At 30.2% G+C, this 23,797-nt stretch overlaps 1 protein-coding gene across 2 annotated transcripts in view; it reads left to right on the forward strand.

The window, feature by feature from the left end:
- The window catches only part of LOC118202027 (uncharacterized), a 34,324-nt gene extending 11,180 nt beyond the window's left edge, over window positions 1-23,144 (forward strand). Inside the window, exons 5-9 of one of the 2 annotated variants that reach the window (XM_085816851.1) lie at window positions 1,937-2,034; window positions 4,621-4,694; window positions 5,338-5,383; window positions 17,349-18,112; window positions 22,579-22,737. In XM_085816851.1, coding sequence (XP_085672977.1) covers window positions 1,937-2,034; window positions 4,621-4,694; window positions 5,338-5,383; window positions 17,349-18,112; window positions 22,579-22,601 — 1,005 coding nt within the window. In that variant the 3' untranslated portion in view covers window positions 22,602-22,737. The other variant, XM_035374187.2, reaches the window with a different exon arrangement.
- The last annotated feature ends 653 nt before the right edge of the window (window positions 23,145-23,797 follow it).

Below are 23,797 nucleotides of genomic sequence, written 5' to 3' on the forward strand. Positions count from 1 at the left end.
CAGATGCTCTCTCTGGTTTTGTATAGTTTTCACTCGGCTGCCAAGATATTTTTAGTGCTTTCTGCTTCTCGAAATTCCTGGAAGGCATATAAGGGCTGAATATGGTTACAGAGCATCAGTTACAGTTATTCAATTACAATATCTATCACATTTATACAGGGACCAGACCAAAACGTAATTGCCAATTTTGGTGACAAAAATTACTCTCCAAAATCATTGCCAGCTTAACGATATCTCACCAAATTAATGAGGTAGCCATTTACTCAATGTTAAATAGATTTGGACCTGTATTCTTACTTCTCTTCTAGATTTTAATGTCACATTATTCAGAAAAATACAACAATTTTACATATAATTGTACTAAAATCATCTATCTATGTACAGAATTCATCTTAATCTTGCTTAATCTAAAGATAAGTATTGTTGCATATCTGCAGGCTTATAATGCACACAGAATGGATAATAGCTTGATAAAACTTATTTTACTGAAAGAAACATTTTATAGTCCTGGAACTTTTCTCCAAAATACTCATACAGCTCTTCTTAGTATTGCAGAGCACAATCAGTACTTACATTTCAAATCACTAAGAACATTAAACATAAAGCAATGCAAAGTGCTTCTAAAGAGGAAAGTTCACACGAAGATATCTCAATACTCCAAAATTGACTCTGAATTGAGAAACTTTGATGTTTGCATAATTATGCAGAAGTCTGGTCTTATTTAATTTTCCCTTGGCTGCCAAGAAATGTCTAATTACTTCCACTTCTCAGAATAACTGAAAGGCATATGTAAACTGGAAGGCCAGATGCGGTTACAGTTACATATGGGGATCTATTACAGTTATTCAATTACTGTTATATAGAGACCGTACCAAAATGTTGCCATATGTTCATCAAGTTTAGCGACATTTGATGATTTCTCGCTAAATTTGGTGGAAAAGTTAATTGCCAAAGCCATTGCCAGCTTGGTGATATCTTGTCAATTTAGTGAGATAGTCATTTATCTGAATGTTAAATAGACTTGGCCTCATAATTTTATTTTTCTGACAGAGCTTTGTCTCTTTCAAGCATTTCATGTTACATTATATAAAAAAATACTACAATTTTAAGCATAATTTCACTAAAATTATTTACTTGTATACAAAAATTCATAATGGGATGAATCATAATAGCACTGTTTTCTGATTGATCTTCAAAATATAGTGCTTTTATGAATTTTATATATACATATATTCTTAAGTAAGTTTCTAGTGATTTTAATGATGAATGCATGGAATATAACTTTAATATATATATATAATATATATACATATTTTTTTATTTCAGTGTTTGATACTTTCTATATAGGCCCACCAGCGGCCGAGCGGTAAAGACGCTGAACACTGGTAGTTCGGTCCGAGGTTCGAATCCCGTGAACGGGCTGGCTGCATGGGCGTTTTCGTGGTTTTCCCCATGTGTAACGTGTATACGAGCCAGTTTCCCTTAGAAAGTCCTCCACGAAAGGCATCCCCCCCTTAGGCAGATAGCCCTAGTGCGCTTTGCCATAATTAAATATACACACACACACACACACACACTTTCTATACAGTTATTTATTCCTTTTCAGTTTGTAAAAGTAGTTAAATCTCACTATATAGGTATGAAAGGTTTGTAATTAAATAACTCATTAATTAATATAATTTAATGTTATATTTAAAAATACAGTTTTCATAACATTCATTACTAAAGAGCATTTAATGAAAGTTGTAATTCTTGTTGAAATATCAAGATGCACGTTATTTATGTATCTGCATTTCATTTGTTGGAAATTTATAATTCATTACTGTTTTGCATTTTTGTTTATTATTACATGTTTTAAACTGATTTGAGGAGATTTCATAAATGTGCCATCATAAATGAAACATAATGTCTTTAAAATGTTTTATAATCTTTTAAGGTTTCACAATGCAATACCCAGTCAGCACATTATATAAAATTGTTAGAAAAGTGGATGACTAAAAAAAAAGTTGATACAACAGTGAAAAAGACACATCCGTAAGTTTTTTTAATTTCTTTATTATTGGTGAAAAAGAAAAAACTTATCATTTAGCTTGTATCTGTATTCCTGTAGCATTACATTTCTTATAATTGGCAGATTTGGTTGGTAAATTTAGCAATTTAAATGAAAATCAATACTTTTTATAATGCTTGTAACTGGTTTTAATGATGAAGTTCTGTGTTATTTAATTGTATGTAAATGATTTTAAGAATTTTACTGATGGTTATATTTTTATGAATGATTAATTTTCTTCAAATTTAGTATCATTCTGTTATTAAAGAAAATATTTAGGACAGCTGCATCATGGCTTACTTGTGCAATGATAGTTTTTTTTTTTATTTCTAAATTTACATCTTTCAATTCTTTATGCAATTAACATCGTGAACAAAATAATTTAATTAAAATTAACTGTATTTTTGAAAGCTAAAACACTTTAAAATTTAATATTGTAAGAGCATCCTGCAACAATCATAAACCGCTTATTGAAACTTTCTTTGCATTAATGGAAATACTCTTCATTTTTGATAATAAATAGACCTTTTTGTTTGTTGTAGTCATTTAGGTAAATCCATGCTTCCTTCAAGGGTGACAATGCATCTCCAGTGAAATAGTTTTCATACAGAGTTCTACAAACTAATTTGCAATCAACCACATACAATTACCACAACAGAAGCTGTTGAACATTTAAGTCTTTAGCTTTTTTAAGTTATAAATCTTGGTTTATTGTTTTATTTATCGTTGCTACAGATGTATTTAAAGACTTTGAAATTAGTTTTCAGCAGATTTTCTTCTGTTACCAACAATTTAACTTAAGGAACATTAGAAACAGTATGTACCTTTTTTATTATTTGTTTGGAGTCTTCTTTACTTGTAGATGTGATGAGTGACAGTTTTCCCCTCTCCTATTAATAATATTGCTTATTTGGCACATAGAAATTTAAAGCAATGTTTTTCAGTGTTTTTCAATCATGGAAAACATATACGTCAGGGCACAACTTATTTACACGCAACATTTTTAAAGAAGAATAAGTTTAAAAGTAGCAAACGATATTTCACATTTCAAATACTAATCTGTTGCCAGAAAATTTTATTTCAATTTTTTTAAAATTCTTTATTGAAATCATTTTAAAAACAAGTAAACACCCTCTGTATTTATAAACCCCCCTGAAGAAATATCATTAGTCTCAAGTATTTAGAACTCATGATTTTAAAATTAAAAATAGAAGTAAATTGTGATTTAAAAAAATATTATAACAATTACATGTTTCATTTTATTTTATTAAAAATTCCATAAAAAATTCTGGCTCAAAAGGTATTTATCTTTTATATGTTTTTGATATCTTATATTTCATTTGAATCTGGATTTGAATCTGTTTGAACTGATTAGTATGGGAACTGATTTTCCTTCGATTTGTATGGGTTTTAACTGCCACTGTGAAAGCTTTCAGAGGCTGGCTTCTATCTTTAGATTTTATAATGACAGACCATTTATGGAGTATTGAGGAAGAAATGAAAAAGCTGGATGCCATCTCCAAATTTTGATGTGGTTTTAACAGGAAGTAGGAAGCTGCATACTGTTTCAAATATGTACAAATGAGATGCAGTTTGGGAGGGATTACTATAGAATTATTTGAGAAATTGTAATGTTATTGACATTTTGGAGAATGATGATTTGTGTTAAGACAGACCAATAGTTTAGTTTCTAAGATTTCAACTGATTAATTGCCTGTTCTAAAGAAAATGTATTAATTTGTGCGAATAAAAATAGGGATAAATAAAACGTTGTTTTATGGTAGTTTTAACATTTTCACTGAAATATTCTTCATTTTTATCCCTAAATACATTTTATACTTTAGTTGCATGGTAATTACAGTACTTTTCTTTCAATAAATAAATTAGAAATGTGCTAATTTTATTTTCAAACCAATGCCTTCTGAAAATTAAGAATATCATACATATTAGTAAATACAGGCATTATATAAACTCAGAACATAAATGCATTAGCAAGAGCTATCATTTACTAATAATTTTATGAGGATATTAGATTTAAAAATAATGCATAATTCTCCCCACAGTGATATTAGAGTCACTAGTATATCAGTTGTCATTTTTAGAAGTGGGTTTACAATATTTCATGTGCAGAATTTCTATGAAATCTGTAACAGAACCTTTTTTACACGCGTTATAATTTCCCACATCAAGAGTTGTCCGGTGAAAAGTAAAATATGTATAATAAAATATGTAAAATATGTATAATAAAAAAATAGGTATAGTAAAATACCTTAGCTGTTGAAGAAGCATAATAAGAATAAGTGGTAGAATAGCAACTGTCATAAAATTTCATTATTAGTTAAAGTATGATCCATTCTTTGAAGTATCGTGGATAAAATATGCTTTAAAAATGTAATATTTAATCATATTAACACTTAATGCATCTGATACTTCTCTTTTAAATGAATAATAAGACTTTCATATATTTCAGCTAGATTTTTAATTGTATAATGCATGTAGTGTTTTTTTTTTTTCGGGGGGGGGGGGGGCTGGTCTTGATCTTAGATACTGAATGAGAATTTATATTTTAGAATGACTAAAAGAGATGCTAAAAAGAAACGTCATGTAATGGAAGATCTAAAACAGTTTCTGGAAACTATTCAGAGTGAGTGTATATTTTGGGTTTTATAAATAAATAATAATAGTGAATAGATTGTCAGAGGAAGTACTGTAATTCTGTTAATTATTTTTGTCAAAGAAATTTTCACTTATGATAACACATTTTTTTTAAAAGAAGTTTTAAAATTAAGTGGATATAAGATGAACACCATGTTTAATATTTACAAGATTTCAATGTTTTGTATTAAAAGCAGTACTAATAATAAGAGGCTGCATGCATTTCGAGAGCCTATCTTTCAAAGGCCTTTGTATTTGATACTGGTGCCATAAGAAATAATGTTTACTAATTACATAATAGTAATGTTTTTCCAGTCATTAAATTTATTAAACTATTTATATAATTTTTATGCAGTTATGAATATTGTAATTACAGTTGAATGAAGTTATGAATATTATAATTAATGCTATTGTAAACACTATAAGTTAAAATTTAACAGTTATACTTTTCAGTGGATACTTGTAGCATTTTTTTTCCTCACTGTAGATTTAAAAATTTCAAAAATTTCAGATATTTAAAAAATTATATACCTTTCTCAAGTTAATGAAGTATTTTGTAAAAGGATGTTTTTGTTCTTTAAATATTATTAAAACATAATTCTTATTGAGAAAAATATTTTTCATTCGTCTAGCGAAAAGTCAAGAATTAGGTACTGATAAAGTAGCCACTGATATAAGGTAGGTATATTACTTTTTTTTAATTGTTTCTATGATTTTTTTTTCTGAATTTTTCTGTTGAGAAAGGTCTATTGTTCTTGCATTTGATGTAAAGTGTAAAGGTAAAATGACATTTTCCCTGTCGTCATCCTTAACAAAAGTTGTGGTTGTATTAGCAATATAAAGTTATTCTACGTTTATTATTTCATATACAGTATTCTGTTTCATTTAGAGAATAATAATAGAAATTTTTTATCAAGTGAATTCATTAGAATAAAAATGAAATGGAAAATATATTTTTTGGAAGATCATATCTTATGCCTTTAATTGAAAACATCATGCAATTTATAAAGTTAAAAAAATACTAGGAAAAAGTCTGTAATTTTCCTTTTTCATTTTATTACTGCTTTTTTCTGTTGTTTTTATTTTTAAGACAAGCCTGACTGTAAATTAAATTGGCATGTATGCATATAACTTTTGACATACATCTGCATAGGCAATCTCGAATTAGTATCTATCATTGGTTTAATAGGCAAATACAAGTTACAACAGTGAAGCTCAGTGAATGTAATAAAGAAAAGATTTTTACTGAACCAGGAAAGGAAAGATGTTTTATATAATGTTTGGAAATAATGTCTGTTGTTTGCAATGAATTTCTGACAACAGCTGTACAGTTCTTAAAAACTATGGGTAAAGTCCTCTTTCAGTATGCATGAAGGATCCTCATCATATGAATTTGAATATATGGACTAACTAACAATCATTCTCTTTTGAGGCTTTATTCAGGTGTATGAACCGTCAGAGCAAGATCACATGGGTATGGTAGAAGATTTAGGGCTACAATCTAGGCATAAATTATTTCCTGACTAGGGCCAAATATGAGCATTGCCATGGAGAAGGAACCAAGAGCCTGCCTAGGAGTATTTTGCATGTATATGATTGATCCTTTACAGTAAATTTTAGAGAAATTATTCTGCATGTATATGATTGATCCTTTACAGCGAATGTTAACACAATCCTTATATGTGTTAACATTCGCTGTTGCTCTTATTGGTTAACATCTTCTTCACTTTTTCATTGTTTTCTTCACAGTGAGAAGTTGTAGGCCTGCTACTTTGAGCAGCGTTATTGCTTCATCTCCTTTAATTTTTTTCAACATGTTCATGACTTCCTTCCACAGATTTATCAAGCTCGAAACAGAACTTTAAATTTGCTCATTGCTCCGTTTTACAGACACTGCTTTGCAAGCTGTACTGTTTCTAACAGAAATCTGTAATGACTGTTCCTACTTTGCACTCAAATGTGTTCAAATAGATTATGGACTATCGTTTTCACTCTTCATAATGCACCTAGTAACAGTTCATATGTATCTCATGAAGACATTCATTGAACTTTATTGTCATACTTTGCATATTTATTATATCTGATGTTTAGGATTTCTACATGGAAATTACTTTTAAACATAGTGAATTACCAAATTTAAAATTTGGATTTTGAACTTGTTGATTCACAGAAGTGATCATTTTTTAAAAAGTTATTAGCATATGCTAATTTAATTATTTAAATATTACAAAGTATTTCAGTTTTTTTTAAACTAATAAATGTTTTAATATCTTTTGCTTTCTATATTAGGTAATATTTTTATTGTTTACTAGTTAAAACTGTACAGTTTTAATATTATTTCATTTTTATATTATTTCTTTTGAAATTTCTAACTATGTTTTGATGTTCAAAACTTGAAGGTGGTATTTAACTGTCTTTATAGTCAATTTTTACAATGTGTATCTTGTAGTTTTAGGAATTTAAATTATCAATTACCTAATTCACAAATTAAATCAGTTACCATGGCGTCATTTAAATACAATAGTTCCTCCCAATAAGGACGCTCACTGGACCAGACATTTTGTCTCTTAAATAGAGCTTTCCTTTCTTCAGAGAGTGCATACTAAAAATAAGGTAATTTAATTAGAAATTCAGGTTGTATCAGGCTTTAACTAAGTGATATATAAATAAATAACTTAAATATTTATTTGGAGTTAGAGAAAAATTAAAATCCCTTATTAAAAAAGTTTGATTACTTCAAAAATGTCTGAAATGAACAATAGAGTTTTGCAATTGCAGAAATTTATTGGTTTGTCTGAAAGTCTGTTTGTTGTAAGCATTTTTACCACGTGAATGTTAAAGTCACTTTCATTATCACCAACAGTTATCGTGGATGTTTTCAAATGGGAGACATATTTTAAGGCATCTATGCAGTTTTCAATGTCACACTTTTCGACTGGCTCTGTCTTCCTCACTGCTTTCCAAGTTAGTTTTGTTGAAACTAACATTATTAGTTACAGCTGAAATGAAAAGTTTTATGCTATCATTGGTGTGTTCAGTATACAAGTTATCCCGGACTTCTAAATATTCTTGCATTTGAACATTACCACTGATTTTGACAAGTTCAAATAATTCATTTTCTATGAGGGCACTCAAAACTGGAATTTTAAAGGCTGTGTAAACAGTGCTGTACACAACATTTTGCTGTGGATATAACAGCTTTTGTTATCCACTGAATGGCATTCAATACATTGACACATCTGCAAGCAGCTTGATAAAGAAGATGTCTTAAAAACAGTTTTCTGTAATGAAGCTTCTAATTATACTTTGGTCTGAAAAATGTAATACTGATGTTGCATGAGGTGGAAAAAACATTAATTTCACTGATTTTTGTTTTCTATTTGGTGGGTAGACTGGCGAATTGTCAAGAAATAACATAATCTTCATATTTTTTAAATATTGTTTTCTCAAGAGCAATCAACCATTCTAACATTATGCTTTGCGTCATTCATGATTTTTTTTATTGTGATGCCAATGAACCGATATAAAGATTTTATATCGATGTTTTTGAAGCATCTTGAATTTTTGGCTTTTCCAGTTACAAGCAGTCGCTGAAACTCTTTTTCTGTGTTACAACAAAATAGTTCAGTGAGACATTTCCTTAGAGCTTTTATAACCAGAGTACTTTTTCTTCTTCGTAGCATAGTTTTATAGGGCAAATTTGATAAGATATTCCAGTTTCATCTGCATTATAGATGTTTTTTCTTCATATCCTTCTCAACTTTCGTTTAGCTTTTTTGTCCAGCCTGTTACAGGTTGTATACCTACTGATTTTTCTTCACAAATATTATTATGTCATTGCTTAAATTTGTGTAACCAACCATTTAATGCTTTGAAATTCTGTAAACCCACGACTTCCCTAAATTTCTGCATTTCATTTTGCTTTTCACATGTTTGTACGTGTAGAAATAATGCTTGCTGCTACAGAATGAAACCAGTTAACCCCTTAACTGCCGCGGAAAACGTACAAGATTCATTCCCCAGTGCCACGGTTTTTCACATATCCGCGCGTAGTTATGCGATTTATTAGGGGGAAAGTAAGAGCAATTTTTACTTTCTAAAAATTGTTTACTTTCACAAAATAAACAGTAAAAGAAAAAAAATGAATGCACAAAATTTAATATTTTTAGTAAAAATATAATAAGATGTAAGTATAATAAAAAGGATGTTTTTATAATAAAAAAGGTCCGTATAATGGGTTTTCGATTAATTCATTTTTAGACCAGTAAAGTGTAATATCATGTTTCAGTGTTATATACCTTGTGAAATCAGTATGCCTACAAAAACATATATTTCTTCTGAATTGGTTGAATGCCACGATATTGTTCTTGATTTTTCGTTTGCAAGGTGTTGTTGGTTCATATACTCGTCTACAAAACGGTTAGTTTCAGTAGCAATATAAAGCACGAGCAGTTCATCAAAAAATAATTCAAGAAAGATAAATGGATTTGAAACATCCGTTATATCTTTCTTTATTCCTGGAACCTACTACAAAAAGTAAACGAAAACGGAGGACACAGAATAAAAAAAAAATACGTTTTACTCAAACAACACTAGCCAATACCATGCAGTCATCACTTTCAGCACTTTAGACACATCCCTCTCTCCAATTTCTCCCCACACTTCTCTGAAATAATATCCTCCTTCACATACTTCGTCAAGGTCATTCTGGTGTTGCATTCCAAAGGTTTGCGAATAATTTTACGGGTAGCACCGCAAAGCAACTGATAGTATTTTGGAAGGGCGTATATATACGCCCGGGGCAGTTAACACATCGGCTGAGCAAGGCATATATATACGCCCGCGGCAGTTAAGGGGTTAATCACTGCTGTATTAATTTTGTATGTTTCAGTTTTTAAAATTTTATGGTCTTGAAATGTTCATTTGAATTAGTAATTCATAATATTTTTATATCTCGCTATCCTTTAGCACACCACTTACTTGATTTTTATTTATTCCAGATTTCTGCTCTAAATCTCTCAAACTTTAAGCTTTTCAAATTCTGCTACATGAATTATATCGACTGTTTGTTTTAATGCTAATATTTTACTCTTTGAAGCCATGCTAGATAATACATAACATAGATAATTCACAAGTAAAAAATTACTTTTTTTTTGTTCCCTTGTCCTAGTAAGAACTTAGAAGTTTTCACTCTACCACATTGTGAGATCCCTTTGCCTTGCCAGGTAATCTAGTCATATCACTACCTTTTCATACCTTTTGGTCCTTGTTTTGGATAGCCTTACAATTTATTAACACCATTTTTCCCCTATTAAGAACCATTGCAAGAATAACTGGATTTCGAATTCTATGAATGTGAAATATCCTTTTGATTCCAGTACAATTTGCTTTTGTATTGTTTTTGGTGTACCCTAATGAAAAGCAGTTTTCAAAAGAGAGGGATTAACTTTTCACTTACCAAAGTTAAGACCAGTCTTTTCTTTTGTCACAAGATTATCCATCACTGAGCACAAATTTGCCTTTGAAACCTCAAAAGCTTACTAACAACGTATTTCTATTTTTACTTATTTCTTTTTTTTTATATTTGAAATTTTTTTCAGTGTCCCTTAATAAGAGGTCCCTATTAAAAAAGGACCCAAACCAACAGAATTGTCCCTTACTCAGAGATATTCCTTACAGGAGGTACTATTGTGCATATTTTTAACAGATCATACATTAATAACCACTCAGTAAAGTTCAATAAGCTTGTAGGTCAGTGGTAACTAAAGACTTTTTTTCAGTTCGTTTTATTTTGCTTAAAGAAGAGATACTAATTTGTGAAGCACTTTTATAAAGTAATATAAATTTTTAGTTAACAAAATTAAACTATTATGTCTGCTATATCATCTCGATAATTTTTGTTTCTGTTTACAAATTTTTTAATGAATTCCTTGAAATTATTTTTTCTACATTTCATTAATTTTTAATTCCTTCTATGAACTAAAGAAAGTATTGTAATCACAAAAAATTTCAGGTTTCAATGAAATTATCCATTTTGACTGCTCTCGAATGCATTTGAATGGTGTTTTTGTGTGACATCTGTAGATATGGATGGAATAAAAGACTCTTTTCCCCAAAACGGATTGTAAAATGGATTCAGAAGAGTTTTTTTAAGGGACATCTGTATGTACATACGGATCTCGCATAACTCAAAAATGAGTAACCTCAGAATGTTGAAATTTTGTATGTGGGATTGTTATAACATGTAGTTGTGCATCTCCCTTTTTAGTTCGAATCAGCCACATCAAAAATATATTACCTGGCTCAGTGAGCTCAGTTTTTTATTCGTATGTGTTGGTAAATTGCACATTTTTTGCTTTAAAAGTTATTGAATTATGTTCTTTGTATGTTGCGGTTAAAGTTTTTATGCCTTTAGTAGTACGCATGTAATAGTTGTAGAATTATCAAAAACTTAAAAGTTATTAAAATACTACTAAACCTAATGAAGCCACCATTTGTTTACATTGACACTCTTCGTAGAACAGTGAATTAAATCAGAAATCACATTTTTAAAATTTAATAATAACTTATAATATGCTTAAAATTTTGATCTTTTAAGCATATTAGTCTCATTTTATTGTTTCAGGTATATTATATATTATTTTGCTATTTCTGATTCTTTTTACATTTCATTAATTTTTTTTTAAAGTTTAATAATAATTTTGACAATTTTACTCTTTTAAGCATGCTATTGATATTTTGCTGTTTCAGATCTATAAATTTACAATTTTATTATAAGTAATTTTTTTTTAATTTGAAAGTTCATTTGCATTTTCAAATTGTTGAAGTGTGCTTTAAATTTTGGAAGTACATTTATATTCAATCTACTATATTTTAAAAGAACTTTTGGTAAAATTTAATGAAATTCTTAGAAATTTTGTCACAAAAATACGTTCAATAATTAAATTAGCCATTGAAGGCTTTCTCAGAATTAGTACATTTGCATAAAAAACAAGTCATATTATTAAAAGTGCACTCTTTTGATAAATATAGAATACAGAGGAATTCCTATAGGTCAGATGAAATTACCTTTTGTGTAGCTCATATGCAGAATGTTCTATGATTATGCTATGATGAGTTATCATGGGACATAATGAGAACCATGACATTTCAACTGGACCACAATTCAGAATTTGTTGTTTTGAGTGTTCCTATGGGTCATATTTATTCAACATTATTTTAAATTATTGCAAAATTTATGTATTTCTGTTATTCCTCTTTCATTGTTTACATTTATATTAACATCAGCATTACTTTTGTTTTTAAACATCCATTTTTCTTATTTTTTTATATTCATTTTTTAAGCATTCATTCTAGGAATTATTTGAAATAAATTCCAAAAACAAGCATCTATATATTTACAACATCAAATTCTTCGTATTCATTTTAATGACTTAATGCAATTACAAGAAATTAGTATATTTATATTATTATTACTTTAATGTTGTAAATGTTTTACACATTACTAAATAATGCACACACACACACACATATTCATATATTCAAAGAGTAGCCAAAAAATTTTCAACAGAGCCATGTTTGAATTATATCTAGATAAGTATCAAAATAAATTAGAAAAATAAATCAAAAGAGTTTAATTAAAAGGAGTAATTTAAATAAGTCAAATGCTTTAAATTAAACAGTATTAAAAAGCTAATAAGAAATTAAAATTTAGAAATGACAAATTTTTTATTTAAAATTAATCAAGATATTATCCTGCTCTAATGTGATTCAAAATTAATTTTTTGATGTAAAATCAGGATCTGAAGTCAAAGTTTTTTAATAACTAGTAATTTAAAAAACAGCATGGCAAATTCATAAAGATCATCAAGAAAGGCAAAATTCAGAAAACCCAAAAAGACAACATTGCCCAAATTCCATGAAAAATGAATTTTTAAATTCTAAATAAAATAAAAATAAGATTTTTTTTTTTAATTGGATAAGGAGAAATAGTTCAAAACAGCCAAATAATTGATAAAAGTTGATAGAAATAAAGTATCTATATAAGATGGAAAGAGTACAAAACAATAGTAATTGAATTGAAAGCAAAATTTCTAGAAATAAAGCAAAAATATAAAAAAAATTAATAAATAAAATAGGCAAATTACTAGAAAGTAATAGAAAATAAGTAATTTATTATACTCATTTTGAATAATTTATGAGTTCTGCGAAATTTTCTGATTACCCACACCCTGTCTCGAAAAGTATTCAGAAGATTCTATGTCGCCGAAATAGTTTTGACAATCCATGATGATAGCAAAACGTACTTATGGGGCAGCCTAGTTATGCGTACTGCAAACAGGTATGTTGGGTTTCACCTTCCAAATTTGCCAGTCTTTCTTCTGATTAGTGGTTGTCTTTGCATTGAGTATACCTTTTTTTCATGTAACAAATCGTAAGGGACTGTAGAGTTTGCCAGCTGATGAAAAAGCGTTGCATTTTTTTTGGAAATATCACATTTTGCACTGGGGTAGAGAATGAAAAAATACACATTCCATGAAGTTGTACAGCACAAAGTCCAAAATCCAGACATCCACTATCAAAAATGATGTAAAATCTGGACCTCAAAACCGCCAACAATCTGTTTTTCCCCCTTATTTAATGCTTTACACATGCACATTCGATTCTCCCCCCCTAATAAATGAAACACGCGAAGAGTCCCGATTCTTAATTTCTCACAGGCACTAAACAAATACCTCATTACTTAAGAAACAATAATTTAGCGTAAATTTGTGTGATCAATAATTTGGCTCCGTAGTAGCATATCTGCTTGGCATACATCTCAGACCAAAACATTCTAGATAAGAAACATCGTTGATTTTACACCTACTAATATTTTATATCCCTAACGCCAACTTGGTGAACCGTTATTTATTATATTTTGCTTTCATCACCGCATTTTTATCCAATACATGAGCACTTGAGTAATGACTCATGCAGCAATGCCCAAACTATATTTTTTTTATAATAGTAATTTAGTAAACAAAGGGTATAGTAACCTTTTATGTTGACATTACGCTTGGCAATGATTACAGATTTAAGTTAAATGCGCTTAGAAATATTGATGAGGAAAAATTTAACAAAAATTTCTTTCCATATGCTAAAAATAGGTTTTGTGAATGATACTCATAAGCCAAAAGATTACATTTAGTGCTATTTGTTTATCACATTAACCCAGAACCGGTGCCAGAGCTTGTATGGCCACACCGGGCAGCAGAATATAGGGTAGACAAGATTTTTGGAATTTAGAGAAGCACCGAGTATCAAAATTAAGCAATGAAAATATTATTGGAATTTAAGGAAAGCACTGGGATCCAAAATTTAGGGACAGCACAAATTTAGAACTTAAGGAGAGTTTAGGACCTGCAGAGACTGCATCAGGCAGTAAGATATCTAGCACTGGCCCTCGATAAGCCTTAAGTATGTGTCGGAATTTATTTATTCAGGACTCGGAGAAGCCGTAAGTATGTGAAGAAACAGAGGTAAGTATAATAAGTAACTAAACTAAGAACAACTTGGGCTTTTTTGTCTCAGTGTGCACTAGAAGCAAGACAAAATTTAGTGGAACAACTTGTCTTTCATCATTAATCTCATGATACATAGCCAATAATGTGTACCGGATGCTAAGCTAGTGTAAAATTATACTTTACTGATTCCAAAGAACTTCAGTCAAGGCAGTATATTGCACTGTTCCTTAACTTTCTGATTTGATCCAGCTTAATTATTTTTTGCAGGCTGTTTTTATTACAGCAATTTTATAAAAATTAAAGTTTCAACTTTCGATTTTGTCGAAAAGAGTTTCTAATTCTGTAGCTGCAACAGGATCTACAAAGCGAAAGCATATTTTGATGTCCATTAAACAAAAAGTGGAATTGCTGTAAAAAATGGGTAAAGGTATAGCAGTCTCAAAATTATGCGAGGAGTATGGCATTGGAAAGTCAACTGTATATGACATAAGAAAACAGAAAAAGGAACTTTTTGAATTTTTTGTGGATTCTGACACCCCATTCACAATGAATAACCGAAAAAATATTCATTATGCTAGAAGTGAAAATCATAACATGATGACTGAATAGGTCAGACAGTGTCGCAGCGAGGGCGTGCCACTGAAGGGTCAAATGCTAATGGCTCAAGTTAAAATATTTCACTAAGAAATGAACTTAAAAACTAACTGCACATATTTGGCAGGTTGGTTAACCAAATTTAAAAATCTCCATGGTATAAGGCAGTTAACAGTTTGAGGTTAAAATTTTATGCTGAACTATATGCAGATAAATTCATTGAACTCATTAATAGTTAAAAGTTATCTCCAGAACAAATTTACAATGATGATGAAACTTGTCTTTTCAGGCAATATATATCGCAAAATATCTTGGCAACCTCTATAGAAAAGGTTCCAACTCTTGTCAAAGATTCCAAAGCGAGACTAACAATTTTAGCATGCACAAATGCTGCAGGAACGCACAAGTGTAAACTTTTTGTAATCGGAAAAAATACATGACCTCAAGCATTTAAAGGAATAAAGAGTTTGCTGTTATATACTGTGCAAATAAAAGAACACCGATGACACTAGTGTTAATGAATGGTTGGTTTGAAAATCATTTCATACCCGAGGCTCGGCAGAATGCGGTTGGTTTATGGAGGCCTATGTGATATACATGTAGGTTCCGGTTGGTTTACCTGATGATGCAAAAATTGTCCTGATTGTAGACAACTGTTTGGCTCATACTTCACTTAAAATTTTAGTGAAAGAGAATGTATTCCTATTATTCTTTCCTCCAAATTGTACATCCATCATTCAGCCTATGAATATCGGAATGGCATGCATGCTGAAAATGCAAATATAAAGTAGAATTTTTAAAATCCATGTTACATTTCTTGAATAATGGAATGAATATTCAAGAATTTTTGAAATATTTTAGCATAAAATCTCCTTTGTGAAGCATCACAAGATTATGGGAGGATATGTCTCCAGATAATTTAAAAACATACTTGGCATAATTTATCGCCAGCTAGCATATTTCATGGTGAGGATGATGAAGATTATAGCCATGAATGTGAAGGTTTACGGATATAGCAAACCAAAGGTTAAATTTTCCAGTTAATGGATTTTTTAAAGAAATGTGGAGACACGGTAATAAATAAAGATGAGAGGTTATTGAAAATGAAAATATTTCAATTGGCAAGTTAGTCGGAATTCTTGACACACCAATTATAGGACTTGGATAATGGAACTTTGTAACTGAATAAGAAATAATGCCTGTCTACAGAATTAAAGGGAAAATATTAGCACAAAAAATGCAACTTAAACAACTTAACATTCAAAGAAATATTTAATAGAGTAAACAAATAAATATTAATCTTTTTTGTAAATTTTGATACCCTTTAGATCATAAATGCTTCATTATTTTATATTTTTAATTTTATAATTTCTACATGCCATCTTACAAGTTTTAAACTGATGATCTAATACCCAGAAAACATCCAAATCTGAAAACGCCCAATGAATCGGTTTTTGGACTTTGTTACTATACTTAATAAAAGATGGAATTTTATGAAAATGCAATGTGAAATTTGCAAACAGAGTGTTAGAATGCGGGTCAAAAATATGTTTGAAAATAGCTGTATCTCGTTTATACCTTTTATTTTGGCGACTTGTATAGAGGCTAAGGAGTAGCGTATTTAATTTATTTAAATTCTGAGCTATATGTAAATAATTTGAAAGCAAATATTCCTTTACATGAAAGTTTGTTCACTTTGGAGAAAAATAAAAGTTCATAAACAGGTTTCTTCAATCAAGTGCTAGTCCACTAGCCAGACATCAGTGTTTTTCCCAATGTGGGGTAAATTCAATAGTCTTTAACATTTCCTGCCACATTTGGCCATTCCAAGCCAGCTGCATGCAGGTCAGTAGGGAATTGCATGCTACCAGATCTCTTGGAAGAGATCCAGAAATGATGTTGACAGACTACTAATCACAAGGGAAGTGTCTCTCTGTCTGATACCTGGGCCATGCCCATGATTTTTTGTTTCAGAATTTCTGGGCATGTCTAAATAGCTTCCTGGACTCTCGTTTGCCTGAAATTTTAGAGGCATCCCTCAATTGGCACATTCATCCTAATTGTTTTCTGTTCTGATGTTATTCCCAGACTCTGACTTGGAATGCGATCCATTATTGCTTACAGGGGTGGTTGGCAACAGATGGCTGATGCACAACAATAAGTCTACTGTTAGATGTGTGGGAACTTTGAGCAGACATTCCCATACTTCAGTCTTTCTCAAGAATGGCTGTTCCCAATAATGTTCCTCTTTCCGACCATGGCTGTTCAAACAACAATGGGGGAAAAAAAAAAAACCCAAGGATTTCTAGAAATTGTTTTATTAGGTATGCATCTAACTTTTAAATTTTAGGATTGATTGCTCTTTTATAGAATTCTTAGTGTACTGCCTCTTTCAAAATCAGGCGCCTAAGGTTTTGCACCAGAATATGGACAAACCATCTTTCAAAATCAGCAAGTACCATGTATGCACTTTATTTATTCATTTCTTTGATAATATGAAAGTGTTTAAATGTATTTTTTTTTTTTTTCTTTTTAAACTTTAGGGAAAGTGTGGTTGCTGAAGATGTACAAGAAAATCTATTTGAAAATGAATCTAAATCAAATGTTTCTTTTAAAAAGTCACTTCTAGAAGTGGACAATAAAGAGTTTGATTCTGCTGATGAATTGTGGGGTGATCTGGATAACAGTTTTTTAGTAACAGCAACTCAAATGGAATCATGTAATTCTCTTGCCACAGATACATGTAAACAAAATTTAGAGATTACATCAACAATACCAGAAACAGAACCTTCAAAAGTTGACAAGATAGTCATTGAAGAGCCAAATATTATCTATAAAACAAAATCATCTTTAAATGAAATAAATTACATAGATTTGCAAGCAAAATTTTTAGCATCACAGATAATTACTGAATGGGACTCAGGATCAGATGATGATTGGGACAATGGGTATCTGGAAGCTGATGTTGCTCTGAGTCTCATTCCTGATGAAGTTTTAAGTGGAACTCTTCCTGGTCAAAAGGGAGAAGGTACAGAAAATGAAATATTAAATGCAACAAATAAATCAGACCAAAATGAGTTTTCTGAACGTAATTGCAAAGCCATAGCTTTAAAAGAATTAGAATCTTTTTTTGAAGAGGATACTGAAAAAGTCAGTGAGAATAATTTAAACAGCATATCTTCAGCATTAGTCTCTGAAGCTGAAGAAGCATGTAGTGGAGAGATTTTCAGTAATTTTGATGTAAGTTTTGGTGATGAATCTATTCTTTGCAAACCAGAAGTCCTTTCATGGATAGATGAAGTAGAAAGTGAGTATTTATAATAATTTTGTGAGAAACTCTAAAATGACTTTTTTCAACTTTTTTAATGTCATTGACCCTGGATAATTGATATATAGAAAATTAGTAGAAAAACTGGTGCTTTTCTGTTAAAGCCATACCGCAAACTTCTGACATCATTTTGGTGCATTTATTTCTTTTCCCTTGCCTTTGGCTTGTTACTAAATAGTACAAAAGACTGAAAGCAGCAACAAGGAAATATTCTCTAATTTCATGACAAAATCCTCCTAAAACCCACTCTAGGAAAAGAACACTGTCTACTTTTTTTAGCTTTTTGTGAATAAGCTTTCATCAGCTTCCACATATTTGTTGCATCTATCAATTTTAACATTAGAATGAGATTACAAGGAATTGGCACATACTTCTGTCATGTAATTATTCCAATGAACCATTATGTTGTGATTCATTTGAAGCAAGCTTTGGTTGACAGAGTCTCATAGATGTTACTCATTATATCATAAGTAAATGAACCATACTTCAAAGACAAAAAGAATGCATGATTCATTTAACCATGTATGTACTCAGAACAGTTTTTATTTCCTTGTACAAAGTAAAAGAAGTATTGTAATCACGAAAAATTCTAGGTATCGTATTTCAACAAAAATATCCATTTTGACCGCTGTCAAAAGCAATTTAATGATGTTTTTCCATGACATCTGTACGTAAGGACAGAAAAAGAGACTTCCCCCCCCAAATGTATTATAAAATTGATTTAAAATGGATTCGGAAGAGATTTTTTCCTGACATACGCATGTAGGTACATGTACATACGTATATCTCGCATAACTCAAAAACAAGGGGCCTCAGAATGTTGAAATTATGTATATAGAACTGCTATGATGTGTAGTTGTGTACCTCCCATTTTAGTTGCAATCAGTCTTATATGTACACACAGGGTGTATCAGTACAGTGGTGCCAAACTTTCAGGAGCGATAGAGTACACCTAGATGATGGGAAATCGCATAAAAATGCGTGGTCGGAAACGCTTTCCCGGCGCAGTAGTAATGACATGAGACCCAAGAAAGAAAGGACACGAACAGTTGAATTATTCGGGTTGTTTATTATTGAGAGTATAACAAAAAACAAAGAGAAAAACAACATAAAGAGACAACAATTATCATCAAAGGAGGCATCGAAATTATGACATGTACCATGATGCAGGAACCGTGCATCGTGCATCTTCTATGTACCGGAGAAGTGAGGCCTGCATCACGGTCCAGGGTCAAAATTTCAAACACCTTCTTTAATGATGATTGTTGTTTGTTTTTGTTCTTATTTGTTGTCTTCTGCTGTACTAAACATAATAAAACATGTTTTGTCTCGCTGTTTGTGTCTTTCCCGTTTTGCAATTTGTGTCGTCACTACTGCACCAGGAAAGCTTTTCCAACCATGCATTGCTACTTTCCCATCATCTAGGTGTACTTTATCTCTCGTAAAAATTTGTCACTGCTGTACTGATACACCCTGTATAATACACCCACTCTGTTATTCAGCTTGGTGAGCTCATTTTTTCAATTCTAATAAGTCGGTAGATTGTGCATTTTTTTTTTTTTTTTTTGCATATAAAATGATTGAATTATGCTGTTCTTATTTTCCAGTTAAGGTTTAGTTAATCTGCATGCAATATATGTAGAATTATCAACAGTTGAAAGTTGTTTAAGTGCGGCTAAGCAGGGACGTTGCGGTGCGCAATGAACTGGAAGTTGATCTGTCAGCACTATTGTTATCTTCAGGGCAGATGTTTTTATTTTATTCGGCGTATAATTCCTTACTAAATGTAGTATGTAATCTCGATGTACTCCGTCCGATATGATTTAAATCAAATTCCTCGTCATTATAAATATCACGAATACAAATCAAATAGCTTTCTGGTTGCAATTTTCTAATTTCGGCTATGTGTAAGGTATACTTTACACATGCGCGCGTTGAAAGAAATGTTTAATAAAGTAAACAAATAAATATTAAACTTCTTTTTTTGTAAATTTTGATACCCTTTACATCATAATTGCTCATTATTTTATAAATTATGGTTTAATATTTTTAATTTTATAATTTCTGCATGCCATCTTACCAGATTTAAACTGATGATCTATAATCCGGAATCGCCGAAGTCCCGACGAGTCCGGATTAAAGACTTTTGACTGTATTCCATACACAGAAGTCGCGTGGTGTCTGCATCAAATTTTTTCTTCTCAGCATGAATGAAAGCTGCATAGCCATTTCAGCTTGGTTCATTCAGAACATTTAAATTTCATGAGGTGGTTGTTCAAATGCAGTCTTTCCTTTTAAACAATACCTCTTTCCTGAAGAAACAGAAGATCTCATGGCAAACTACGTTTCATGGCTCTGAGGCATGAAATGCATTGTAATATATATAAGCAGAGGTTTGGATGAAAAATGTGATTCTCAGGCAATGGTTATAAAGGCATTTATTGCCTGGAAAAAGACCAAACCAAACTAGCAATGCCTGGTAGCCCCCCCCCCAAAAAAATGCCAGAACAAAAAAAAAATTCACTGAATGGTGTGGCTTTAATGGAAAAGTGCTGAAGAAAGATAAAAATGAGATCATAAGATTTATTATACATGTAAAGATTATTATTCTTGATATTTTGAATACTAATTTATTCTATTGATAAATTCAAAACTGAATAGATTGCAACTTGTCAGTTGAAATGATTATCCATTTAAGACTAAGCTGTTGATGTAAATGTGCTTAATTTTCAAAATTTTATAAACTGACTTTTAACCGCTTTCCTTACAAATTTTTTTGAAAAAACTTGCAAAAAATCATCCATCACATTTTTTATTTTATTATTAAACAACAAAAACAAAACAAATCAAAATATGCAGGTTTCAAGTTGAATTTTTTGAAGGTGTAAAAGTATTTAGTTTTAATATTAGTTTACTATCCTGAGTTTTCTCAAGCAAACGAAAAAAAGTTAATCATTAGTCTTTGTATGATAGTTTTTGAAACAAGGGACAACACAAAGTGATACCTGACATTCTATGCTGGTATCTGGCCTCTTCTTCTTACTGGCTTACCGCTGGAATCTCTTTCACGGGAGCACAGAGTGCACTGTCTTGTTGGATTTGATTTTTTTCTACCTCTTCATAATCATTATCTGAAAAATCATCGCTTTCGCTGTCTTGCATCATTGCCATTATTATTTTTTTTCAACGCATGTATTCTTTATACATTACTAATCCACAAGCCGACGTATACTATACAATATTCAATCCCTCCAAAGGAACCGCGCAACCAACAAAATTTGGCAAACTGCCAATCAAAGCTGAATATTTCCTTTTATTTCCTGCAGGCCGAGTAAAACCGTGATAAAACAAATCATACTAACAAATTCTGCTTCGTCCGAGTTTTCACGGGATAATAATTAACTCAATATATACGAACTTCAGATGACTCGGGATAATCAGGCAAGCGGTTAATAAATTTTGTTTGTATAATACGATGTAATGAGAATTGATTTGAAAGTAGATAATTATAATTTATTCTTCTGTTATTCTTTTCTTTTTAATAAATAAATTTTACCTACTTTTCTTTGTATATTTATTGCGAGAATTTTTATTTTTTGCACATCTTCAAATATTAATTTTTAACTTAATTAATTATTTTTCCTAGCACAGATAATAATAAATGATTAGAAAGGAATAGATCAATATCCTGTGCTTGCTGATTGATATTAGAAGTTTAAATATATAAGAATATTTCTTCTTTATTTAGTTCCATTTCTTTTTCATTTTCTATTTGCTCAAGAAATTTTTTTACAGTTTGTAAATTAAGTAGCATCCATCTGTCATGTGTCCTTTGATGTTGACGTCTAGTATTAACAAAAACTGAAAAGTGAAGTAAAAGTTGATAGTAATAAGTAGATGTAAAAGTAAATTTCATGATTTTAGTTTTATTAAGTGTAATTTTAAATCATATAATTAAAATTTTAGTTAAGCTGTTTAATAATGCCATTGTTAAATAGACTGTACTTTACCTTTAGCTGGGTGCAAGTTGGGCACCAGCCATTATTTCAGTTACCATCATTTTATGTGTGGATTCTAATTAATAAAGGTAAATAATTAAGGTTAATTATTTTACTAGGATGTTAATATGTTTAATTACCATGAAAATTCGAGACTTTAAGAATGGAGCAACTTGTACTACTTTTCAAGGTAAAGACGTTTTGCATACTGATGCAAATAATGCGAAAAATCATGACATGCAGATGTAATTAGGAGATGACATTCAATGCTGGTAGAGTGATTCTACCTGTTGTAATGAAAAAATGTTTATAAAGAAACATGATTTGAACCAGAGTTTTATAGTACCTCTTAAATAGATTAAAAGTTTTTGGTTTATAATATTATTTTTCTTTTGTACATTCATTTCTTTTTTCTAATTTTGATTGAGTGTTGTAATTTCTGTATAGATGCAGACTTTTCAGTTCTTTGACAAAGTATAGTGTGGTGAAAATAACTAAAATGAAAATATCTGCTATTGGTGACTATTGTGTCCAGCTAAGGAAAAAGTACTGATTTTCTTCATCTGAATGTAGTGTGTAAATAATTCCTTTATTTTTGTTTTAAGAAAATATTATTGATTTACAGACACAGTGTCACAAAATCCAAAGTGTACACCAGAAGAAATCAAAAAGAAAAAAGATGAAGCTTTGAAAAGGAGGAAAAAAAAATTTAATTAGAGAAAATTTGTCTGAGTTTTGTTATTATATAAAGTGCCTTGATTAGGTTTCACCTGCTGTATATATCGTGCCATACAGATATCTATTGTAAGATGTCACTTTATAAAAATAAGTTTATAAAGAACTAATTTCATGCCTAAAAAAGTGTTTAGGTAAAAGAATTTTGTAATTTTTTTAAATGTAATGATAGCACATTGATATGTGTTTTTATTTGTATAACGGATTATCTAATAATTTTTGTCATCTAAGAATGAAATTTGAAATAAAAAATATTTTCATAAAATATGTTTATTTAATTAATTAAAATTTATTGATATATAAATTATTAAAAGGCACAATTCCTTATTATTTGTAAACTTTTTTCCTTGTGTATTAATTGTGGTGGACATTTAAGAATAATTTGAAAAGAATTAGGTAGATATTATTAGTATTACTGTTTGTGTCTAATTGACTCTCTAGCTTATATACAAATCCATAGTGTTTGTATATACAAATCATTGAAAAAAGGAGCATAACAGAGAGTATTTTTTGAACTTTCATATGTGGGTATTTCAGAAATTGATTTTAATTAAAGAAACTATGACACTTTGCTAACTGTAAGAGTGATATCATATTTGAACATCAAGAATGAGAAAATATTTAAATTAGATTTGATCACCTAGATCCTTGCAAATTGCCTGTCGTCAAAGAAGATGTTTTCTTATTTATAATGAAGCATATTCCTATTACACTTGACCAAGATTTTTAAAATGTGATTTAAAAAATTAAGTAAATGGGGTGATCTTCTATTGAAGTTTAATAGTATGCCATCATATCTTGTTTTCCTAGCTACACTAATAGCTTTATGAAACCTTGGAATTATTAATTCATCTTCAGGAAATAAAAAATTTTAAAATATATTATGCTCAAAGACACTTTTTTTTAAACGTTTTGTGTGTTACCTTTAAAT

This window comes from Stegodyphus dumicola, chromosome 5 (assembly GCF_044657685.1).
Source record: "Stegodyphus dumicola isolate Sdum_Otavi_A_Nest chromosome 5, ASM4465768v1".
In the NCBI taxonomy this organism is placed as follows: Eukaryota; Metazoa; Arthropoda; class Arachnida; order Araneae; family Eresidae; genus Stegodyphus; species Stegodyphus dumicola.